The sequence below is a fragment of the Dipodomys ordii genome, unplaced genomic scaffold (genome assembly GCF_000151885.1).
Source record: "Dipodomys ordii isolate 6190 unplaced genomic scaffold, Dord_2.0 Scaffold10, whole genome shotgun sequence".
In the NCBI taxonomy this organism is placed as follows: domain Eukaryota; kingdom Metazoa; phylum Chordata; class Mammalia; order Rodentia; family Heteromyidae; genus Dipodomys; species Dipodomys ordii.
Window position 1 is genome coordinate 22,241,873 of NW_012267226.1, and position 23,033 is coordinate 22,264,905.

The window sequence follows — 23,033 nt, forward strand, 5'->3', positions numbered from 1 at the left end:
TTCCTTCCTTCCTTCCTTCCTTCCTTCCTTCCTTCCTTCCTTCCTTCCTTCCTTCCTTCCTTCCTCCCCCCCCACCTTTCTTTGATAGGGTCTTGTATTTTTGCCCAGGGCTAGACTCTGACCTTGATTCTCCTACATATAGCCCTTAGTAGCTGAGACTGTAGAGCATGCTTCCATACTCTGATTGTTGGTTGAATTGGGGGTTATATGTCACTAACTTTTTTGCTACATTGACCATGAACCTTGATCGCCTGATCTCAGCCTCTGGAATAGCTGGAATTACAGGCATGGGCCGCTGCACCCCGTGGCCTTTTCTATTTTGAAATAGACAATTAATTGTATCAACCATGTTATTCCGTCACGCTGTAGAACATTAGAAGTTATTTCTTATGTCCAGCTGCTCCCCTGTACCCATACACACCCTCTCTGGTGGAGCATACACAGTGGGGGATGTAGGCCCTGCAGCCTGAGTCCATGCAGCATCCGACGTGCGTGGCTGTTGTTCGCCATGGTCCTGATTCTCTGTTGGTCTCTTCCAGGTCAGTCTGAATGACTCCCACAATCAGATGGTGGTGCACTGGGCTGGAGAGAAAAGCAACGTGATTGTGGCACTGGCCCGAGACAGCCTGGCCTTGGCGAGGCCCAAGAGCAGTGACGTAAGTACTTGTGCTGCTCTGTAAGTACTTGTGCTGCTCTGTAAGTACTTATGCTGCTCTGGTGCCCCTTGGGGCTGTCAGCTGGCCTCTGTGCTTGTCTGGGACGGTCAGCGGGCATTGAGGGGATGGGCAGGATTAACTCGGCACTGGATGGGGTGTGGGAAATGACAGATGTAGCCCTCCTTTTCTGACCCCAGGCCAAGTAGCCCAGGCTCCAAGCAGAGGTTGCAGGGTTGCTCCACAGAGGGCCCGATTGTCTGTTTCCAAGTGTTAGTGTCCTCTAACTGTCACGACTGGGTGGGCTGTTGACCTGGATTCTCTCATTTCTTATTTTATTTTTGTGCCGGTACTGGCCTCCAACTCAGGGAGTAGGTGCTGCCCCTTTTTCGTTCAATGCTGATGCTCTACCATTTGAGCCACAGCTCTGCCTTTTTGCTGGCTAATTGGAGATAAGAGTCTCATGAATTCTCCTGTTCAGGCTGGCTTCAAGCTGTGATCTTCAGATCTCAGCCTGCTGAGTAGCTAGGATTACAGGCGTGAGCCACCAACACCTGGGTTCAAAAGGTATATTTTGCAAGCTAGGTAGAACTTCAGCACTGTTTGATAGTTTGGATAAATAGGGTCTTCGTAGCAGAAGGGATTCCTAGGTTTCATTGGAGATGGTGGAGGCGGGGGTGGGGAATGAAGCCCAGTATTGGGTTCTCCGTGGGAGAAATGTCATCTGACCCTCTAGTCAGAGCCTCGACACCCACAGCTCATACCCTGGAACTCCTGCAGCTCTGAGTGAATCAGGAAAGCCAGCCTGTCCTGTCGTAGGTCTAGCCAGTCCAGTTCTTGCTCTGTCTGAATAGTTGAGTCTATCTCACTGGGAGGGAGTCCTATTGAACATTTGAAATGATGAACTCTTCTAGAATGAAGTATGAGATACGATTAAATGCCTGGAGTTAATAAATAGGAATGGCAGAAGTTTTCTCCATCTGTATACAAACTCCATTAAAGAATTGGCAGCTGAAACCGAGATGTTCTGATATGAAAAGTTAATGTAAAAATAAACTATGACTCAGCAGCGGGGGTTGGTGGCTCTGAAACAGAACGGCACCAAGTGTGCTTTGAAGAGGCCGGGAAGCTGGTTCCTAAGACCCCCAGCGGAGGTCTGTAGGGAAGAACTTATGCAGATGAAGACCTATGTGATTGGTGGAGCCTGGTCAGCATCATGAATATTCAGTATGTGCCCATGGATATACAGGGCATATACCAGGCAAGGACTGACTGACTGCAGGGCCCTAAGTGCAGAGCTATGTAGCTTGTGTGTGGCTGGTGGCTGGCTGGGCCTGGCAGGCTCTGAAATCAGAATGCCTAGGTTAGAATTCTGGCTTTGCCATTTATTAGCATTCTGACCTTGGGCCAAGAAATTTACCAGCGAAAGCTAAATGTAGAGGAGATGTGGTGGCTCAAGTGGTGGAGTGCTAGATTTGATTGAGAAAGCCAAGTAAGAGTGCAGGGCTCTGAGTTCAAGCACCAGTACAAGCACAATTCTTTTTTTTTTAATTTGAGAAGCGGCGCTATCCTGGACTTGGCACAGGGTAGATGTGAAGATGTTTTCTGTACATTTTAGTCCTCCTTCATCCTCTTCCCATGGTCATTATTATATAGCTTTGAACTCCATGGAAAATAATTTTAAACTACAAGGCTTATCCTTGTAGGTGAGAGAATGATCTAGCTGGCCACTTTGGGCCATTTGGCTCTTCCCCCTCATGTTCCTTCCTCTTTTGTTCCTTCGAGGAGAATGTGGCATTGAGGACACAGCGGTCTGATTGGCATAGACAACCATGTCTGGGCAGAAGCAGAGTGTATGTAGAAGCAGGTGCCTGCCCCAGTCCACCCGGAGGTGGGAACCACAAGTGAAATCACCTGGGGCTACCGTACAGAGACCCAGAAAGCTATCAGCTCTCCTGAGGCCAGTTCAGCACCTGCAGAAACCTGTGTGCAGTTCAGGGTGGTGACAAGTGGCTCACGGTGCCCGGGCCCCATGTGCGTCTGTGTTCCGTGAACTCCGTCTACTCTGTCAGTCAGACAGAAGAAGGGATTTTAGGCAGACCCTTGCGGGAGACGGAGGTCTGAGGATCACAGTTCAAATCCAGCCTGGGCAGGAAATTCTGGGAGACCCTTATTATTTCTAGTTAACCACCGAAAAGTCAGAGGTGTGGTTTAAGTGGTAGAGCGCCAGCCTTGAGAGAAAAGCTAAAGGCCCGACTCCCTGGCCCCGAGTTCCAGCCCCAATAGAGACACAAAATAAAAAAGGGGAAAGAAAGAAATCCTAGTGGATTATGAAGACAGAGGTTCAAGGGTCTGGGAGGGGCCTCAGTGTCAGTTTTTGGCGGGCAGAGTGGATGTGAGAAGGGTCAGTGTGCCCTGTTGGGTGTACACGCAGATGCCCTGGGCGCTCCCAAGCCACAGACCTGCCAGGCCACCTCGTGACAGCCTCTTTCTGAGCAGCTGGTGGCTCGGGGCCTCTCTGCTCCTCCCTGACCTAGCGAAGGAGAGTAGCTCAGCCCTTGCTTCCTCTAACCTTGACTTGGATTCAGTGTGAGTGATCCGCAGCTTCCTGGGCTTCTGTGTGCAGCCCTCTGTCTTGCCGGCTTGCACGGGGCGGTGTTAACAAATATTTGCCTGTTTGCACGCCCATCTCCTCTAATGACCGTGTGACTTTTATTAGTCTTTCTGTTTTATGTGTGGGGTCCAGCAGAGATCCTGGCTCTTGGTTGACCCTCAATGCCTGTTCGTGCACGGATGGCAAATGCCCTGTGGGATTATTCTGAGTGTTCTCATTCTTCCAGGGAGTCGCCAACCATTTTTCTTGAACTCTTCCCTCAACTCTCTTGCCCATAAACCACTTGAGCAATAACTTGCCGTCATTGTTGCGTTTATCTCCCAGGTTTGTTCAAGCCCCTTGATTCTGTTCTTTATGCTTCACACCTCACGGGTGCTGAAGTCTAGGGTCCACAGTCTCCAGCGACTTCCACCCTGCCTCCTGGACTGGTGTGAGGATGGCTTTGGTGACTGCTGGCTCCAGGGTGGGAAGCCTGGATCAGGAATACACCTGCTGCCTCTGTGTTGTGGCTGTGGCAAAAGCCCCTGTTAGCTTCTGTGAAATGATTTTAAGAACGGCATTTGCTGTGCAGGGTCGTTCGGGTTGGCATTTTCTCTGCACGCAGGAAGCCCGCAGTGAGCGACACTCATTCTTAAAGTCTCATCCTGGGGTCACTGTTCTCTCCAGAGATCAGGGCGCCATGGAGAAGGGACATCTGTTGGCCCAGGCATTGATCCTGTTGCTGCTGTGGGCCACAGAAGAAAACACTAATGCAAGAGAGGGATTCTGGGAGTTGAACCGGGGTCTCGCTCATTCTAGGCAAGTGCTGTACCCCCGAGCCACGCCTCCCACCTGCCACCCGGCCCATGCTTGCACAATGAGCCACTCCAGCTCTTCTTTTTTTCGTCTCTCTGGAGTTGAGAGTTTTCTGTCCTGTGTCTGGAATGCTCTGAGAGACAAGCTTGCTGGCCGAGGCAGGAAAAATTAGATTACCTTTCAGAGACATGGGTGTAGATGGTAAAACAAGTTTTCCCTTCAGAAGGGAGCATGTTCCCTCTGCATCTCTGGATGTACTTTGTTAAACACTAGACAGTGCTGGCACACAGCTGGCTCTTTCTCTCAGTAAAGAGGCTGGTGTCTTCCAGGCAGAGGTGGCTGTAGCTCTCCTAGTTATCTGGTAGTTTCCGTAGTGCATGAATGCAGGGACACAGGGCTGCGGCGTTCAGGGTCCATGGCAGGATGCGGTGAGGATAGAGGCAGAGCACCGGGTCTCCCTATCCCTCCCCAGCTCTCTCCTCATGCCTCCCGTTCTGTGTGTTGCAGGTGTACGTGTCTTACGACTACGGGAAGTCCTTCAACAAGATTTCGGAGAAACTCAACTTTGGTGAGGGAAATAACACGGCAGCTGTCATCGCCCAGTTCTACCACAGCCCTGCAGACAACAAGAGGGTAAGGTGGCAGGCCATGGAGGGCCCGCACTGCATGGTCGGGCCTGGCTTCACAGCACCGCGTCTGGGGCCGTTGCTGGCTGCTGTGCTGAGGGGATGAGGGGTCACCGAGCCCTCTTGAACTTCACAGTGCGAGTGGGAGTCAGCCACTGTGCTTCACTGAAGCTGCGGGCTGGTGGCGGGGCTGCAGTTCTCGGGGTGGATCTGGGCGATTTCAGGCAGGCCAAATACTGGCCAGGCAAGATTTCTAGACAAACAACGGCAGGTTCAGCCATGGGAAATCTGCCAGGCAGTGACTCACTGACTCACCGGTGGCAGAAATGTTTCCCAGGTGCATTGTGATCCACATCACTGCATGATCCTTGCCTTCCCATGGGGCCTGTTGAACTCTTGATTTCCTTATCCGAGTGTGCGTATGTGTGTCATGTGTCTGTAAACAGCCTCCCACAAAAGCCTCTCAAGCCAGCAGCCTCTGTTGTGTTTTCTTTCTTTTTTTTTTTTTGGGTCCGGTCGTGGGGCCTGAACTCTGGGCCTGGGCGCTGTCCCTCAGCTCTTCAGCTCAAGGCTAGCGCTCTACCACTTGAGCCACAGCACCACTTCTGGCTTTTTAATTTTTGCTTATGTGGTGCTGAGGAATCGAACTCAGGGCCTCAGGCATGCAAGGCAAGTGCTCTTCCACTGAGCCACCTTCCCAGCCCCTCTGTTGTGTTTTCTTACCATGCCTGGGGCCTCTGATTGTTTAGCAATGCCCCCTGCCCCCCAAGAGTAGAAGGGAGCTTTGATCCTGTCTTCCCTTCCCCCTCCCACTCCAAGCAGGTGGAGGAGGAGAACAGGAACTCACAGCGTGCAAGACTTTCCTGCCTGTTTTGGAGCTCTTCTCTTTGAGTTTGGTTCCTTATTTTCAGGGCCCCTGATTTCTCCTCTGGATGGGCCCTTTGTAGATGATCTGCCTAGTCGTAGAAGCTTTCTGCTTATCCAGAGGGGACTGCGTGATCCAGGGCCACAGGGCCTTCTTCCAGAACCCTTTGCTGGCTGCTCAGCGTTCCTGTGGTCTCTTGGCAGGAGATCCATTCAAAGTATTTAGAACTGTTTTGGGCAGGTTCTGCTCAATCTGAACAGACCATGTCTGGAAGGAGCTAGGTTTGAGAGCCCCCCTCCCCCTGGCTAGGTTTTAACCTTTAGTTGGAGGAGGAGAAGGTAGGGGGTTCTGGGACTTGATAGCAGAGGCCTGGACTCTGGGGCTTTATGAGGAGGCTGAGGTGCTATGGAGTTTTTTTTTTTTCCAGGCTGCTAGGGCTGCTTACCAGTTGGTTACAGAGAAAGTTCAGGAATCACCAGAACCCTATTGGTACAGATGAGTTTGGTATCGGCATTGCCTAGTGATGTAGGTGTTAGCTATGCACTTCTCTGTCTTATCTGAAAAGAGGGTGGCAGTCTTTTTCCTCGGGGTTGACAAGCAAAGAGCAGGTGTTGGAGAGAACTAACGTGCAGTGTAGACCTGTGGCTGGGTGTGACATCTCTGGCCCACTGCCCTGTGGTCCGTGGGTCTGGTCCTGGGGACTCACAGAGGTAGTGGGGTGCTCTCCATCTGGTCTTGGGCTCTCCGTGTGGGCGTGGCCTGAGTGCCTCTAGGATCTAGCCACACTCCATCCATCCTGCCCTTGATCTGGGACTTCTAGCCTGAGGGTCATGTTACCCTTAGATCCTAGTGTCTCGAGCCAACTCGAGGATGGCCTTGTGTTGTCCTGTTGGCCTGCTGGACTTCTGGTTTGCACTTAGGGCTTGGAGCTGGGCAGGCAGTGTGTCCTCCTTCCTGTGTGGGGTGGGTTGTGGTGCGGTCTGGTCTGTGCACACCCCGAGTGGGAGGAGCTGGCAGACAGGAAGGGTGCTGTGCTCCGCTGGGGAGCAGGGGGAGAAATTCGGGCGTTGGGGGGCTTTTGGGTGGCAGAAGAATAGCCCTGCAGTTCTGGGGCAACAGACCAAGGAGACCTGGTGTGCGGTGGGAGGGAGAGAGGGAAGGCAGAGGTCCCATGGCTCCCAGTTAGGGTCCTTGGCCTTGCAGAGTGGTGCGTCGTCTGTCTCTTGAGGGTGAGCTCGAGGCTGAGGCATCCAGAGAACAGGATGATAACGGCCACGGAGGAAGGGTCTCTAGTTCCCCTGAGAAAGGCGGTTACCTTCCCCAGACATCTCAGGAAGGAAGAGGTGACTTAACTGAGCTGATTACTTTTACCTTTGTTCCCTAAGAGGCAAATTACCCCTCCACTTCCGGGGAAGAATTACACACGTCACCGTCAACGGCAGGGTGTGGGCTCAGACATGTCCCCTGCACACAGGAGGTCCTGTGGGTTGTCAGTGGTGACAGCGGATGGCCGCAGGGGCTCTGGGAACAGGTGTTGGTGACAGGAGAGGGCAGCATGCAGGTCTGGGGGGGCTGTGTGCGGTGGGAGGAGAGAGAAGGGAGGGGGAGGCCGCCGCCCGTGCCGACCTAGGCTCAGCCTGCTTGGAGATGGAGCTGCTGGCTGTGGATGTCAGGCTCTCCTGTCACATTGGTCTCTAGTCCCTCAGCCTTCTTCCTGCTGCCCTGCGCTGCATCCTGAGCAGTGGGCCGCTCTAGGAACCTGGCAGCTCCTTAGAGGTCGTGAGGCTGTCTGGGTGGGGTCTCCCTACATCTAGGGTTCCTCCACAAGGGCCTCTGAAGTGTTCTTGGGTCCCAGTCTTGACCTCAGCAGCAGTGAGGAGCAGCCCTGCCTTCCTCCAGGCTGAGGCTGATCCCAGGTAAAATGGTAGGCAAGTCTCTCTATCCCCTCCCTTCCTCCCTCCCTCCCTCCCTCCCTCCTTCCTTCCTCCCTCCTTCCTTCCTCCCTTCCTGTGTTGCCTTGTGCTCTTCATTAACATCTCATGTCTGCTCTCAGAGCTAGGGAGAATCCCTTGTGCCCAACAGCATGTGGGTGCATTCTGTTGTTATCTTTCCAGAAGAATTTGTATTTCCAGAGGGAACACAACTTAGCCAATGGCCGGGGCTCCTCTGAAATCCTAAGTGATGGGAGCCTGGGCTGGGCAGCAAGTGGCTGGCTGGAGCTGCGGTCCGGAGGCAGTCGGTAGGGTTGTGCTGCTGGAGACCTGTGGAGTTGGACGGCAGCGAACGTCACAGGCGCCGCAGAGACCTCTCAGCGGGGAGGGGCGCTCTGCTCTCCTGCCGGGTGCGTAGGGGATGCACGGCCTGGAATCAGGGTGCCCCCTATGCCCAGGAGAGAGGGAGGCTGCCTTTGCATGGAGCTGGGATGAGGTGAACTTGGCTCAGAGGAGACGTCGCCACGGGGTGCTGGATCGGATGGGCATGTGGCATCAGGGCTGGGCTGGAGTATGGCCTGGTGGAGGCGTGGGGATGCCAGCACGCAGTTTCTGCGCAGGGCATCTGGAGGTTTGCGTCTCAAGGGCAGAGCGCTTGCCCTCCGCTGCTTTTCAGAGCCCACCAGCCCTGAGCTGCAGGTGGAGGCGATTGTCTCTTGCCTTGATGACTGTGGGGAGTCGCGCCATAACAATGTAAGGAAAGGCAGCCGGGTGTCCTTTAGCGTCTGCAGTGTGCATGGCGGGATGGGAAAGAGGAGAGTCTGGGATGGGAACGCTAGCAGCAGTGCAGCCGCTCATCCCTCAGCCGAACCCCTGAGCATTCCACACTCCACGCGTCGTGAGAGACACCAGGGACTTAACAGAATACCAAGGCTAGATACTTCATAAAGAGAAAAAATGATATGTAGCCTGTCGTTCTTGGAAGCGGAAAAGCCAAGAGAGCATAGTCCCCTCAAGCTGACCTCTGGTGGGAACACTCCTGGCTTCATTCTACCATGGTGGGGATGCTACTGAGGGAGAGATTCCTGGCAAGACCAGAAAGCCAGAGGGTAGGAGGAGAGAACCACTGAATCCTGTCACGACTAGTGATCAGTTTACCCTGCGTGAGGCCCCACTGCTTCAAGGTACCTCCTAAAATTACCACACCCCAGGACCGAGCTTCCAGTGCGTGACCAACCCCATCCAAACACAGGCGCACCTGGAGCCGCGTGTAAGGTTTGGCCACATTAGCCAATGATCGAGGAGGGCCCAGCTTCCACAGGGGTGCAGAGGGGATGGAGGCACCGAGGAACCTGCAAAGGAGAAGCAGGGTCTGCACCAGTCAGGGCCAGAGATGGAAGAGGAGCTAGAAATGAGAGCTGAGATCCACAGTTGAGTGGCAGAAGGCAAGGGAAGGGAGAGAATTAAACAGCGCCGGGTAAGACCTGTGATTTGAATCTGGGAAATGCTGAGTTTCAACTGGAAGAGGGAAGGATTGATGAACGGTTAAGGGACAGGCTCTGCACCGGTTGGATGTGGCTTGGAAGTGGGTTTGGCCTTGTGTCCTCAGGGCTCGTTGACGGCTGTGAGCTTCAGTGTTATTATCAAAAGGGGCGACCACGCTATCCGCTATCCGGGGTCTTGAGTCTCTGCAGGGTCTCAGTCTCTGTGAATAAGAATAGAGTGAATGAGAGGCATGGAGAACTCTTAGCTTGGTGTTTGGCATAGGAAGATGCACTGGTAAAATTGTCAGCTATAATCCATAAACAGTTAACAAGTTCTGTGATGTTTTAGATTCACAAATATGATCTTGTTGCAAGCCATGAAATGAATTTCTGGAGAAATCTTCTCCAACTCAGATTGCTCTCTTCCCCAGGAACCAAGACGGCTTAGGAGCTGAAGGGTAGTGCTATTTCTAGAGAATACTTTCGTGATGAAAATTATGATAATCATCCCGGGATCATAATTGTTTTTATTGCATTGCATTTGCTTAGTGTCGTTTTTGCTTTCAAAACATTCACTTTTTAAAAAAAAATGTTAGATTTAATTAGTCTTCTGTAGAGTGTGAAGATTTACATTAGATGCTGGGGAGAAAACACAAGAGAAGAAGAACACGGGGCTTGCATCTCTGGGAAGCTTGTGGTTTGGATTTAGGGAGAGCATGCAGTCTGGAAACAAGGTTAGAGCATCTGTCCATACCCGGTATGGTGCAGGAAGGCTCTCAGCGGGAGAACGGGTCAGATGCCGACCGGGAAAGTGTCCTTGAGCTGATTCTGTCAGATTGGCTGACTTCTCGGATGTGGAGGCTGGCTTGTGGGTGGAGCCGAGTTCCTCTTGCTCTAGTTTCTGGTTCGTAGGCCTGGTCCCCTGGGCCGCTCAGGAGCAGAGCTGGCCCCTGGCCTCATTACGTTCACTCCAGGCCTGCATCAACTATGCCCCAGCCTCATTTCCAATCCTTCCCCCAAGCCCTTGAGACCTCCATCAAACTCAAGGGCCCCCGGCATGGGGTCACCTTTTCTCGTGGAAGTCATGCCTGTCCTTCAGCACCCACCTCTTAGAAGGTGCCATTTCAGATACCTGGGACTGGATCGGTTCCTGTGGGACTCTACAAGGCTTGATTGTTGTGTTTCTGTTGTTTACCTGTGGATGATGGGCAGCCGTGGCCCGGCCTGTCTCTTCCATTCATTTCTCAGGACACTTGGGGAAGGATGCTGGATTTTCACTGTGGCTTCCCCCGTGTTGCCTGTGCCGGGCCTCTGGTGCACACATTACGTTGAACTGCCCTGGTGCTGCCCCCTGGGAAATCTGGAGGCCACAGCAGCACTGTCCAGCCTGGCCGGTGCAGGAGCCAAATACGGCCAGTCCCTGCTCACTAGAGCTACTTGCTGCTCTGCCTGGGCATGTCTGCAAGCTTCGCGTGACCCCAGGGATGCCCGCTCATCTGGCACCATAGTGAGAAGTCACCGCGTATCTTGGGTGGATGGGATTTCAGCGGTTTTCATGGAAAGGCACGCCTGTCTCAGAGGTGCTCAGGAGATGCAGGGAGAGATGACCGATCTGAAGAGCAGGACATCTTTGTCCTGGCTGCCAACACCACCCTCATGGTGTTGATCGGCCTGTAGATAGACGCTAAGAATTTTAGGCCAGGTCCCGTTGGAAGGAAAAACATAAAGGCTTACCCAGCTCCACTACCTGGTCACACAGCTCACTCTAACCCTAACCCTAACCCAGCTCGCTGGGGTTTCCCCCTGGCTGGTCTCTGCAGATCTTCCTTCCTTGAGCCTGGTTTGGTGTGTCCATTGACAAGGGATGCCAGGAAAGCCTGGCGTCGTGAGTGTGGGTATGCTGTGGAGGCAGCTGTCAGTACAGTCGCTCATGGTTTGGAGGAAGTGCCGCTCTGAGTTGACCTGCTTTTTTTTCTTTGCAGTACATCTTTGCCGACGCTTATGCCCAGTACCTGTGGATCACATTTGACTTCTGCAGCACCATCCATGGCTTTTCCATCCCATTCCGGGCTGCTGACCTCCTCCTCCATAGCAAGGCCTCCAACCTTGTCCTGGGCTTCGACCGGTCTCACCCCAACAAGCAGGTAAGAGAGCTTTTGGAGCACAGTGCCGTGGATTTCTACTCCGCCTGGCTGGATTGCAGCGTCCTCTGAGTGACCTTGCCTCCTGCCCCTCCCTCCTCCCCTCCCTCCAGCCCTTCCTCCCCCGGGCTAGCCTTTGTAGCTACTATTTCACTTAGCACAGCTAAGGAAAAGCATATCCTCCTTGGCACCCTCTGCCTGGGTCCCGGCCAGCACCTGACACCCGGCACTTGGAAGGCCCTGTGAGTCTAACACTGGGCCTTTCTGGGCTGATGCCTTTGTGGTCAGCTGAGGCCCTACGATTTAATCAGAGAGAATCACGTGAGATTTCTGGAGCGTGAGCTCTTTTGGGACCTCTTGTCACGTTTTCTGTTCTGTGTCTCCATCCTCCACCTTTGTTATTTTTGTTTGGTTTTGGCCAAACTGGAATTGAACCCAGGGTCTCACATCTCCCAGGCAAGTGCCCTGGCACCCCACTGTGTCCACAGCCCCCCCTCAGACATACCTGCCATTTGTCTACCATTAACTTACAGAATAAGTCACTTATAGAAGTTCTTGTAACTTCTTACAATAGAGTAAGTACCATTATCTCCGTGTGTGTGTGTGTGTGTGTGTGTGTGTGTGTGTGTGTGTGTGTGTGTGTGTGTGTGTGTGTGTGTGTGTGTGTGTGTGTGTGTGTGTGTGTAAGCTAGCAGGTGAGGAGAGCCAGGGTAGGATTTGTATCTCAAGGTTGAAACAAGAAAAGGGGTGGGACATAAACTTGTGAAACCTGTAGCTCCTGTAGGATTGGGTTTATGATGCTCCCCAGTGTTTTCTGCTCAGAACTTTGGAACAGTTCTTTGGCTTTGCCGGTTGTTTAACCAAAACACAGATCTGTTTGTGTTTGCTTGCCTTAGGGAGTAACCTAAGCTCGCCTCAGCTGGGTTGGCTTACCAGAGGAGGTGGGTTCTTGTTATTTTTGGTCTCAGGCTTCTTAGTATCCACTAACTTGTGCCAGAGGAACCCTCTGGTGTTCTGGAAGTTGCGGCCCTTTGGCCATGATCAGCAGGTGAATGACATGGCCAGGTTCACTGTTCACTCCATTCCCTGTGGTGCTCTGCCCGTTCTGAGTCCTCTGCATTCTGCCCCAACAACCCAGGCCTGTTACCGTGCTGGGAGCTGATCCCAGGGCCTTGTTACATGCCAGATGCAAGTTCTCTATCTTAGCTCATGGTTTTTATTTTTCTTTTCTATCTTTTTCTTTTGGTTGTGGTAATTATACATAACATACTGTTTACTACTTATCTTTTTACTTTTTTGGAGAAGATGTTGCTGGGGCTTGAACCCATGGAAGGCCTCGCATTCTTTTTTTTGGGGGGGGGGGTCTGGTCGTGGGGCCTGAACTCTGGGCCTGGGCGCTGTCCCTCAGCACTTCAGCTCAAGGCTAGCACTCTACCACTTGAGCCACAGCACCACTTCGGGCTTTTTTCTTTTTGCTTATGTGGTGCTGAGGAATCGAACCCAGGGCCTCAGGCATGCAAGGCAAGTGCTCTACCACTGAGCTACCTTCCCAGCCCCAGGCCTTGCATTCTTGCTTGGCTTTTTCACTCAAGGCTTATGCTCTACCACTTGAGCCACACATCCATTTTCAGTACACATACATACATACACACACACACATGTGCACACACATATTTTTTAATTCAGTTTTAATTTTTTTGCAGTGTTGGAGTTTGAGTGGAGGGTCTTACACTTGCTAGACAATGACCACATGAGCCATGCCTCCAACCATATCTTCACTTTAGTTATTTTTCTGAGTATGTTTATGCCTGGGCTATCTTGGACTGTGATTCACCTATTTCAGCTTACTGTGGAGTGGGGATGGCAGGTGTATGTTGCTGTCCCCAGCTTTGATTGGATGAAATCAGGGGCTCCAAAACTTTTTGCAGAGGTGGGCGTTGAGCCATGCAGATCCTCAGATCTCAGCCTCCTGAGTGGCTGGGATTACAGGTGTGAGCCATTGTCCTGGCTTCCCTAAGCCATTTCTAAGTGTATGGGTTATTACAGTCATTGCTGTCAGAACCCTTCTCGTCTTGAAGCTCTGTCCTCGCTGGACGCCCCCTCTAGCCCCCTTCCTCCTCTACCCCTGGCAACCGCCTTCCATTCTACTTCCCATCTCCTCATATCAGTGAGATCATAATAACCTGGCTTTCTTTTTTCTTTTTTTGGTTGGCCGTGGGGCTTGAATCTGGGCCTGGGCAGCTCTTCAGCTCAAGGCGAGTGCTCTACCACTTGAGCTACAGCGCCACTTCCGGTTTTCTGGTGGTTTGTTGGAGATAGGAGTCTCACAGTCTCTCCTGCCCGGGCTGGCTTTGAACCGCGATCCTCAGATCTCAGCCTCCTGAGTAGCTAAGATGACAGGCGTGAGCCACCAGCGCCCGGCTACTAACCTGGCTTTCTGTGTCTGATTTATTTCACTCAGCATAATGGTTCCAAGGCTCATGTGGAGTCCAAAGAGTCTCAGAATCCCCACCCTTCCTAAGGCTGAGCCATAGTCCATTGTGTGAAGAGGCCACATTTTACTCGTTTTGTTCACCCGTTTATCCTCAGTGGCTCTCCCACTAAGCTTCACGAGCCGAGGCCCTCATTACAAACTCTTCAGGGTGTTGTAGTTCCAGTCATAAAGTGCATCACCTGGAGGGCAGTTTTAAGTAAACTGTAGCTTCTGATAACCTTTAAGGGGAAGGCATTGTGCTCATTCTTCCTTACTCCTGGGTGCCTTGGTGACTTGGGCCCTAGGGTGCAGCTCTGTCCTGCCCGCTCTGTCTGTCTGAGCTGGATAGCCGCCCTGGCGGGCAGCTTGGCGCCGTGCTGGACTGAGGTGCCGGGCAGGCCGTACGCGCCTCTCCTCATGCCTGCTTCTTGCTGTTTTGGTCTTTGCAGCTATGGAAGTCGGATGATTTCGGTCAGACCTGGATCATGATTCAGGAGCATGTGAAGTCCTTTGCTTGGTAAGTTGTGTTTTCTTGTAAACCTGACTCTTCAGCACCTCATTTCCAGGCCCAGCTCCTTGCTTGTGGGCAGGTCTGTGGCCCTCCTCTGAAAAGCAAGGCCGGCCAAGAAAGAAAGGTCTTGTGAGAGTTGAGTAGAGCCTTGTGTTTTCCAACCCATCGGGGCGCCCAGGGGAATCTCCCCGTGACCCTCGCATGTAACAGAATTCCTCAAGGCTCATTTTTCAAGCATTGCACAAGGAGTGGAATTTTCCTTCATATAAAATTCAGATATTTGTTCATTCATGATGCAAGGTTTTTTTTTTTGAATGTCTGGTAAACATAAAACCTACTCAGTACTTTAGGGTGTAAGAAATTGAATCACTTAATTGATGTAGCTGCTAAAGAGAAGATAGTTTAACAGCTAAAAGGAGACATTGCTTGTATCTGACACACAACTGGGAAGCAGTGGGCACAGAAGCTGGAGCGGGGCTGGGGCTCTTTCTTCTGGATGTCAAGCTGGTGGAGTGAACAGTTTCCGGTGGGGGCTATTATCTGTGGTTGAGGATGCACGTGACAGGTAGGATGCAGCCTTATGGGACTGTGGGAGACAGGGATTCCACACAAGGGACAGGATGGCTGGAAGCGGCAGTGGAGCTCTGTGGTACGTGAGAACATGCATCTTGTTTGGACATTGGGTTGGGTGAAGTTTGGGAAGAGAAATTGCAGTGGCAGCTGGGTGTGGCCATGTACACTTGTAAATTCTAGCTCTCAAGAGAAAGAGGCAGGAGAATTGGGAGTTAGAGGCACATCTGAGTTACGTAATGAGTTCTAGGCCAGCCTGGGCTACATACTGAGAACCTGTCTCACAAAAAAAACCCCTAGACCCAGACCGAAGAACCCAGAAGGGGATTTGCACTGAATTCTGGGTAGTGATGGAGAGTCACTACAGGTGTTTGAGGACAGGAGTGGAGCGGATGGACTGCAGTGTGAGTACAGGTGTGTTAGCTGCGGTTGCGTCTGACCTTGTGTGTTGGTGGCAATGTAGCGTTGTCACCTTGACCGCAAGAGTTGGCACACGTGCAGGGTACGCATAAAGCACATTTCCAAGAGGGACTGTGGGGTGAGTGGATTTATTTAGCTGCTATCACCCTCAGCCACAGACTCGATGGAATGGAGCCGTCATGGATTCCACATTCCTATGAGGAAATCCTGTTGGCTCCGGCCTCAGTATCCTTGTCAATCTCCTGCTCAGCTAGCTACTTCTTTACTCTGAGCACAACTAGTCTTCCTGCTTTCCACTCTTGTCCTTCTGCAGTTAATTCTCCGTGCAGGGACAGGTGGATCCCGTTACAAGCAGGTCAGATCATATCATTGTTCTTTCAACTTTTTCATGCTTCGTGGTTACTGCGGGTAAAGTGGCTGGTGTGTGCTGACCAAGGACACTGGGCCTTTGCACTTGCTGCTTTCTCCGTTCAGGATGTTTATCACCAGGTCACACTGTCTGCTTTTGGTCCTTCACCTCAGCAAGTCATTGCTCAAGTAGTTCTTTGTCAATGAGGCCTACCTAGAGAAGCATATTTAAAGTTTATTATGTATATTTAAGCTATATACCATGCAATGGGATATACCTAGTAAAATAACTCATAGTTATTTTTCAGAACTGTCAGTTGACTAAACATAACTAAATATGGTGAAACAAGTTACCGCATCACTTCTTACACGCAGAATTTGTGTGTGTGAGAGAGAGAAAGGAGTCGGTACAGATCTATTCATTTCAGCCTTAGAAAATGGTGTACTTTACCTCTTATAGACATGTAGGTATCTTAAGAGAGATTGCATATCTTTGTCTATTAGATAGCTAAGTGTCGATTAGAGGGTTGTATGTCTGGTTTGGGGGGGATTTTAGGTTGTTGGAGGGGGAATTCCGCATCCTGAGCGAGAGTATAATCTGATCTTGCAGAGAATAAATAAGAAGCATGGTTGTTGAACCCCGCTTGGTAACCTGGAAGCAGGAGGGGTGTCGGAAAGCTCAGCAATTATTTATGCTGTGCAGAGCTGGAGGTTGGCGGTGGGGCAGGAGAAGACCTACCAGAGGGCCTCGGCCTGCCCTGCACACGCTCCGGGAGGGTCTGAGGCAGAGAACAGGAAGTGTCTGTGGGTGAGACCAGGAAGCTGGGAGACAAGATGGTGGCCAAGAATAAGACCTTGTAGGCGGAGCGGAGCCTGGAAATGGATCATGCATGTGGATTGGGGAGTGGAGCTGGGATGAGAGTCACAGTTCCTGGCTTCCTCTTTTGGCTCAAGGAAGGAATAATAGAACTGAACTCATCTCAAAATATCTCAAGGAGGGTTCCTTCCTTAAAGAAAAAAAAAAAAAACCTAGCAGCCTACTTGGGATTTGCATATCCTCTAGGCTACAGGAAGTACTTTAATCAGTGCTTCTAATTGTGGTGAAGAGCACACGCCACCACCCACCCACACAGAGCATCTGATGATGCAGAATAGCTTTCTCCCACATTGGGTGCCCAGGCTGCTGCTTCTCCACGGTCGTGCTCAAGTCCAGATTCGAGGACAGAAGTCGAGCCTTCCCTGCTCATGAAAAAGTGACCCCTGTCAGACTGCGTTCATCTGCTTCCTTTCTCTTTTCTGGGTGGAGGGGGCAGTCAGAGCGGAACCCTTGGGACAGAGGAGGCTTGGCGGCCCTGCGTGTGGGCTTCTCTCTGCTGAGCTTCATAACTTGAGCCCAGAAACCCCGCCTGCTTGCAGCAGTCCGTGGTGTATCCATCGGGAAGCTGCTCGCCCTGTGCCCTTTTCCACGCCGCGTCTCACGGGCAGGGCCAACGCGTGCTTTGTGCTGAGCCCAGGATGCTTTGGGAGCCACAGGCGTGTAAGACACTTGCCAGTGGCCCGCCCTCTCCTGAAGGAAGGTGTCTCAAGCACGGGTGGTAGCGTGGATAGCTTGCATCAGGGAGCCCCTAAGTTCTCTTCAGTCGTCCCCACATCCAGCCCTCCATGCGTCTCATGATTGAATACGGGGGTGGTAACGGCACCTTTTTCCCTTCAGGGGAATCGACCCCTATGACAAGCCAAACACCATCTACATTGAACGGCACGAGCCTGCGGGCTACTCCACCGTGCTCCGCAGTACAGACTTCTTCCAGTCCCGGGAAAACCAGGAAGTGGTCCTGGAAGGAGTGAGAGACTTCCAGCTTCGGGACAAGTATATGTTTGCTACAAAGGTGGTGGTAAGTAGAGTACACACACTGCTCTCCCGGACAGGCCGTTGGAAGGTTTGGCAGCCCCATACTCCCTGGGCATTTGTCCAAGCAGAGGGGCTGGGGAGATGCTGGGTGGTCCCTGGAGTAGAAAGTTCAGGATAAATACTCAAAGTGCCTGTAGACTCTGAATACAGAAAGGAAGGATGGACATAATAATAAAGAATAGTGAGCAGTGGATGATGATGATGATGATGATGATTTGTGTGTGCAGGTACTGGGGCTTGAACTTGGAGTTTTATGCTCCTGCTTAACTTTTTCACTCAAGGCTGGGGCTCTACCACCTGAGCTGCACTTACATTTGTGGCTTTTTGCTAGTTAACTGGACATAAGAGTCCTGCCTGGTCTGTCCTAGAACCAGGAACCTCAGATCTCCGCCTCCCGAGTCGCTAGGATTGTAAGTGTGGGCTATCTCCGCGTGGCGGCTTTTTTCTTGTAACCCTACTGCATGGTGTCTTTTAATTTTAGACCGATTTCTTTGGGATTTTTCAGCACAAGTGTTTATGGCCAATAGGTTATAGAGTCCCTGGCCAGCGGAATTAATACGCAAAGCAGTAACTAGGCTTCTGGCTGTCAGGCGGCCAACTCTCAGCCTTCAGGAGAGCCCTCCCTTTGAGCGGCTGTGTTGGAGCGAGATGTTGCAAATGGAGGGCTTGCACACGTGAAGGCAGAGCCGCTCATCTGCTGCTCTATCAGCCACAGCCTGTGCCAGCCACCGCCGTCTAGAGCGTGCTGGGTCCCCAGTCCTGGGAGCTCCAGGCTTGCTTTCTGAGGGCTGGTCAGCCTTCTTTGAAAGGAGCAGGAGGCCGCCTCCCTTACCCTTGCTGCTGACCTGAGAGGCTGCAATCTTCCCCGTTCTCGTTTATTTCCATGATTGGAAGCAGGCCAAGCAGAAGCAGCTAAACCCTGTTGTAGGATGCGAGGTTAGGGTACGGGAACATCCCTCCCATGTTCCCCACCAAGCAGGGATGGGTCGGGAGGAGAGGCACACACAGGCTTCCCTGAAGGCCAGAGGCTTTTCCTATCACTTACTTTCCAAAGTGTGTTCAAAAGCTACTGAGCTCTCAGGCTGTTTGCATTGAACTGTCGATATTAGCTCACTCCCTTCCTGCTTTGCCTGTCATTTTCTAACACACACACATGCACACACATGTGTGTGCGCACACAGAGAACCTAGGAACACACACACACACACACACACACAATTCAAGCATACGTGAATTGCCTTGGGGAGGACGCAGAGATGAGAACACAGGTGGAAACAGGGTTGAAGCGTTGGTACCTGTGACCTTGAGATTGAGTCACCTTGACCTCTATTGTCTAAAAGTTTTATCTTCCACTCTCTAGTGGGCCCAGGCCTTTTTTTGTTTGTTTGTTTGTTTGCGTCCCTTGGTCCTGAGTTCCATAGTTTTATTTCCTGACTCCTAAGACCCAGTGACTGGTTTTGCTTGCGTGTGGGTCTGAGGTGGATGGAGCCGGTGCGTTTCTCTCGCCCTGCCGTTCCCAGGTCTCACAGCCACGGCTACAAGTCACGTCCTGTTGGAGTGTTCAGTGCCTCCCTGCCAGTGTAATAGCTCTGTCTGTGGTGCAGATGCAGCTGATTTCCTGGTCAAGGGTAAGGTCTACCTGGGTTTTCTCTGATGTAGCCCCTGGCACCTGGCACAACATGTGGTGTGCATAGCAGGCGTGTGGTCGGATGGAGTCCAGGCCACCGCTGCCGACCTCACTTCAAAAGCTCAGCCTAGTAGATTGACACCATTTTGGTGGGAGGGTGTGACTCCACGGTCACCTGACAGTCACCAGCTCTTGGCAGCAGAGTTGTGGTCACGTGCTGGCTCTCCCTCCTACACATGTCCCGGACTCCGCAGCCCCAGGTCGCTGGTGAAGCCGAGGCTCTGGGTAAGGGCGCCCCAGGCGTGGCTGGCCGCATGGCACAGGTGCGCTTGTTACAGAGGCAAGTTGCAGGCAGGTTGCTCTCCCCGCCCCTGTCCCCATGCTTCGCGGGGGACAGAGGAAACACCGGAGTCTGAGCAACTGCCCCGAGGCCTTCGGTTTCTGGAAGTGTCACTTAGAGGCAATTATGCAGTTCCCAAAGGATGGCGGAAGAAACTCCACTGGCATCAGGTCATAAAACAGTGTTTTCCTCCTTTGTATTACATTAGACGACCAAGCCGCAAGAATAAATGAAATTTGCCTTGGTCTGTTAACTCTCGCGGTAGGAGAGAGTGTCGCCTTTATTCCGGGGCCTTCTTCCTTCCCGGGCTGTCTGGGCTTGGGGAGCTCCCACTAGATGGCACATTAAACAGATCCAAATCAAATTTGGAAAATAAAGGAAGGAACTAATTTTAAAGCCACCGACAAAGTTGGTTTGGAGTGATTAACCCTTTGGTTTCCTTCCAGCGCCAGGAATGATTAGCATCCTTTGCAAATTTCTCAGTCCCTGTAGGGACGGCCACCTGGTGGCCGAGTCTTCAGAACCGCCTGTGCCCTGCTGTTCTGGCACTGGGGCTCATGTGAGCTTTGTATCTGATGACCTTTGATTTATTTCCTTATTCCAAGTTTACATCTTTCCCTTGTTATTTGACACCAAGTTCACGCATTTGTCTTAGTGGCCTCTATCAAAATGATAGCACCATTAAATTCCGTGGTCAGTTAATCTGGTAACTTGCAACTGTTAGAGTCTTTCTGGTGGATGACAGTCCGTTTGCAGGGAGCAAGGGTTAGTTGGTCCCCCGGGTCTCACTCACAGAGTTGGGCACAAGCCAGATGCAGACATCTCTTGCATTGACGTGTATCAGTAAGCAAGGATTACCTGTGGGCATTGTGAAACTTCCTCTTTTTCCTTACAGGACAGGCAGCCACTCAATGCTTTGTGTGATGTAGACCTGGTGCTGCAGAGCAGGCAACTGGCCAACAATGGCCCGACACCTGCTTTTGTAAATAAAGTTTTATTGGATCACAGCCATCCTGCTTGGTTCACATGTGTTCTCTGGCTGCTTTCCTGCAGGATTGCATGGTCTTACAAAGCCAACTTGGACCTGGATGCCCTTGAATCCCCCCTCCCCCCAAGGAGCTGGGATTAGATACAAGGGCTGGTTTCATCTTTTTATAGTTAATTTATATTTTTAATCTATACTTTTTTTTTCTTGCTGGGCCTGGGGCATGAACTCAGGGCCTGTGCACCATCCCTGAGGCTCTTGGGCTCAAGGCTAGTGCTCTACCACTTGAGTCCAGATTTTTCTGAGTAGTTTATTAGAGATTGAGTCTCATAGACGTCCCTGTCCAGGATGGCTTTGAACTGAGACCCTCAGATCGCAGCCTCCTGAGTAGCCAAGATTATAGGCATGAGCCACCGGTGCCTGGCTATTTAGGCTTTTTATAAAAGACATACGAGTTGCAAATTTATTCTGCCATTCTGTAATATGGTTTCTCTTTTTTGATATCTTTTTTGGCACCAAAGTTTTTAATTTGGGTGAATTTCCAGTTTACCTATTTTTCTTCTGCTTATGCTCTTGGTGTCTTTTCTCTCTCCCTCTCCCTCTCCTTTTTTCTCTCCCTCTCCCTCCTTCTCTCCCTCTCCCTCTCCTTCTCTTTCTCTCTCTCTCTTTCCCTCCCTTCCTTTCTCTCTTTGTGGTGCTGGGGATAGAACTCAGGTCCTGTCCAATACCAGGCAAGCCCTCAGCCCCCCTTTTTTTTTTTACCCCCCGGTTTGTTTTGGTAAGTCCAGTCTACAGTTCTCCAGATCTGCCTACCTCAGACATTTAAAGTGGTATGGAGACTCCTTAGATCAAAATACCTACTCCCTGCTTTTTGTAGGTTGCTGGGTTTTTTAAATTATTATTTCCCCAGCCTTGGTTCAGTGGATTTCCTGTAAAGAAAGCCTGCCTTTGTAAAGATTGCATTCATTGTGGTGTGTCTCAACATTGAAGCACACTGATTGATTTGATAGTTTCTTAAATGCTTCCACCCAGTAAGTTCCTCTGCCTCCCCTGATGGCCTTGGGCGTCTTGAGGTTGACTTCTAGTGCTGCAAGCCGGCCTGGTGTCACTTCCTGCTTGTGCAGAGCCTCACGGTCAGCTGGAGATGAGGAGTGGACTCTTCTCCCTCTCTCTTGAGCATGTGTTTGCCCATGTAGCTTCAGGAATCTTTCAGAATGTATCAATCGAAGCCTCTTCGTTGTATCTCCTCCAGTTTTTCTTTTACAGTCTTAAAGTTAATTAAGAAAAACTCTAAGTAGTCGTGCAAGGGGTTTCAACTCAACCTATGAGTTTATGACCACAGTGCATCTTGCCCAGTGCCACCCCTCCCCCAGCCCCACCCCTCCCCTCCACTTACCTGATTGTGTTTTCACACAGGTACATTGAATATGATCTGTATCCTCTCACCTTTCCTCTCTCCTAGTGCTTCTCTTTTAAGCTTTTGTGTACCCAAACTGCTGGTGTTGCCAGTGGCAAGCTGGAAGTTAAGCATTCCCAACTGCCAGTCTTTACTTTGTGTAAACACGCTGGGAAGCACTGGAGAGCTGGGCTGGTGGTGGAGGGTAAGCCCTGAAGATTGAGTTTTGTCACGAACTACCAGACCGGTGAAGGAGCAAGCAGGTTCCTAACAGTGCGGTTGATGGGAGTTCCAGCCCAGTAGTTGACTGCTGTTCTGCATAGCTGTGAGGCTGGTTGGAGTCCTGGTGTCCAAGAGGAAAGGAGTCCCAGGTGCGGGGAGGGCAGGCCGGGCACAGCGCAGACTGTTGCTGTGAAGATGGGCGTGTATGTGACGACAGCAGCCATCACCCAGAGGTGCCCTGGGAGGGAGCATGCGGCCTGGGTGCTGACAGAGGGATTTTAACCTGACACTCACCTGTACTGTTTTATGAACATGGTTTGCTTTTATAATAGCAGTGAAAGAAAACCCCACCCACAAAACATCTCTGGGGGTCACTGACAAACGCTTCTAATGCAAATTGCAGCCAGTTTCGCGTTTAATTGCTGATCATTGCTAGTACTTTCTTGGAGGTAATTCAGTAATACGATGACTCTTTAAAACTACTTAAGGAGTGAACCTGAATTGCTCTGGCTTAGGAAGAATTTTTCCGGAAGGTATTGACATACATAGGTGCGTTTTGAATTATTTTTTTGTTGGCTCATTTTGGTATTTTGTGATTTTTGTATTTATAGAGTCAGAGTAGTCTTGAATGTATTTTTTTAAGGGATAAGGACATTATTAAGCTTATTTTATTGAAAATTTATTGAAGATTGATTTAAAATATATGATACTATTATAGATATACATTATTATATATCTAAAGGAAAACATAAACCATATTAGGAAGAAAAGCTAAATTCTCTCAAAATATCTACAAATATATGGTAGTTTTAAAGTAAAAGAAACACTTTACAAAGGGTGTGCTACCTTTTATTTATTTACTTTTTAAAATCTTGAATATATTTTTAATTCTCAGCCCTCCTGGAAGTAATTAGTAAGAACTTTGAGCTAATGTTGGGCATTTTGGTGGTGGTGAAAAACTCTCTTCTTTGGTTAAACAGCAGTACCGAGGTATGAACCTAGTGCCTTAGGCTTCTTCGCCCGGGTGAGCCATGGCACCTCTGGCCATTTTGGTTGTTTTAGATAGGGTCTTAAAGCTTTTTGCTTGGGCTGGCCTTGAACCATGATCTTCCTATCTCTT

The 23,033-nt window shown here is 50.9% G+C and overlaps 1 protein-coding gene across 1 annotated transcript in view; it reads left to right on the forward strand.

The window, feature by feature from the left end:
* Sorl1 (sortilin-related receptor, L(DLR class) A repeats containing) overlaps positions 1–23,033 on the forward strand; it is a 104,656-nt gene that overhangs the window by 8,333 nt on the left and 73,290 nt on the right. The window contains exons 4-8 of the mRNA XM_013009510.1: positions 531–656; positions 4,570–4,695; positions 10,951–11,112; positions 14,032–14,099; positions 17,146–17,326. Of these exons, the coding sequence (XP_012864964.1) occupies positions 531–656; positions 4,570–4,695; positions 10,951–11,112; positions 14,032–14,099; positions 17,146–17,326 (663 nt within the window). The remainder of the gene's footprint in view (positions 1–530; positions 657–4,569; positions 4,696–10,950; positions 11,113–14,031; positions 14,100–17,145; positions 17,327–23,033) is intronic.